This window comes from the organism of the source record quoted next, unplaced genomic scaffold, assembly GCF_019419815.1.
Source record: "Pyrus x bretschneideri cultivar Hongxiangsu unplaced genomic scaffold, Pyrus_bretschneideri_v1 Contig13, whole genome shotgun sequence".
Classification (NCBI taxonomy): domain Eukaryota; kingdom Viridiplantae; phylum Streptophyta; class Magnoliopsida; order Rosales; family Rosaceae; genus Pyrus; species Pyrus x bretschneideri.
The window spans coordinates 7,896,476-7,897,986 of record NW_025999424.1 but is presented as its reverse complement, the minus strand read 5'-3'; the positions used below and the strand labels follow the sequence as shown (position 1 = coordinate 7,897,986).

At 34.5% G+C, this 1,511-nt stretch overlaps 1 protein-coding gene across 1 annotated transcript; it reads right to left on the bottom strand.

Annotated features, from left to right (window-relative positions):
• Nucleotides 1-574: 574 nt before the first annotated feature.
• Nucleotides 575-1,511, bottom strand: LOC103935423. Its single transcript, XM_009345189.3, is given in 2 exon segments — nt 575-961; nt 963-1,511. Coding segments are annotated over 2 exon segments (660 nt in total). The 5' UTR covers nt 1,405-1,511; the 3' UTR covers nt 575-743.

Below are 1,511 nucleotides of genomic sequence, written 5' to 3'. Positions count from 1 at the left end.
TCATTAAAACTCAAAGTTTTCAAACCCTTTTCATTAATTTTTTTTTATTTTAAGAGTAATTTTACACTTATCACCTATTTCTCTTTAATAGAGATAGAGCCACCAATGCATGTGAGTCCTATCTTTATTAGAAAGGTAATATAAATGATGGTAAACATAGATAGTAAGAAATCATTTTTGTTATTTTAATGGGAGACTCGATTTGCTTCACACAATTTGATTTAATTTTTACGAATATCAGCCATTCACTATTAGAGGTGAAGTTTCTTAGAGAATTACTAATCCCCAAAAGCTTAACATTGTTATGGAAATAGGTTAACAATCTAGATCAACTAAAACTCACTATTATAAGTTCATCTTACACATGGATAGATAGACATACATAAGACGGTAAAAAGTTATGATATCATGTTAAACAAAATTAGATGCGTAGTCATGTCTAGGAAAAATATCAAATTCATGCAATGGTCTTAATTACACGGGCTGGTAGAGCAAAATTTAGTATAAACACCATATCATCGGTTTCAACGTCACATTTCAAGTCTATACGCGAACACATTTCAGCTAAAAATTGCATCATTGATTCATATGAGGGTAAAATAGATTATTGGATGGTATTTATACACAATTCAAACAATAGTACAGAAGAAACAACAGCAAAAAAATCCATCGAGTCACAAAGAAAGTAGTCTTTTAGAATTAACAAAACTAGGTTGTTAGTTCTTTTATTCTCACTGACAATATCAAAACGTGATTGGCTGTTGTTGGGCTTCAAGTCTAATTCCTTCTTTCATTCTCCTAATAAAATCATCACACTTCTTGTTCAACTCCTCCGCACTCAGCACTTCAATCCCTTCCTCTTCATACATATCATGATCGTCCAGAGCAAAATTGTTTCTGCAGCATTCATCTTCTTCCTCCACTGTAATCAAAACCCTTTTCTCTTCTTCCTCTGAGACCAATATTTCATCTTCTCTTACTTTCGTTTGTTCCATTTCGACCGTTGCTAACTTCTTCCTTAGCTTGTGGTGCTTCTGTTACCTTAGTTTCTTCCAATTCAGCTGCTTTTCGCCCGGATTCGATGCTCTTGGGAACATGATCATTATTGTTGAGATTAGAGCTCTCCCGTGGAGAAGTTCCAGCGAGACCAGAGTTCTTCACAATGAACACCAGAAGTCCATTGCAAAGCAAAAACACGTATTTCTTATCAAAAGTGTAGCTGAAAAAATTTACAGAAGATGTGAAGGAATTGAAAGAGTGGAGAGAAAAAGGGATCAAAGAAGAGTAGGAGAGTAAGACCGAAAACACTGAGACTGAGAGTAAAAACTTGATCACTTTGTGGGATTGTTTGAAACTGAACTGGTTTATTGCAGATTGGATGCTTGAAATCTTCAGATAATCCATAGTTACTGAGAAAACAATCAAAGCATTTTCCGAAAACGCTATGGATGGTACACGAATACGTTCAAATCAGATCGTAGGATTGAAACAGAGCTGCAAATATTTTCTGA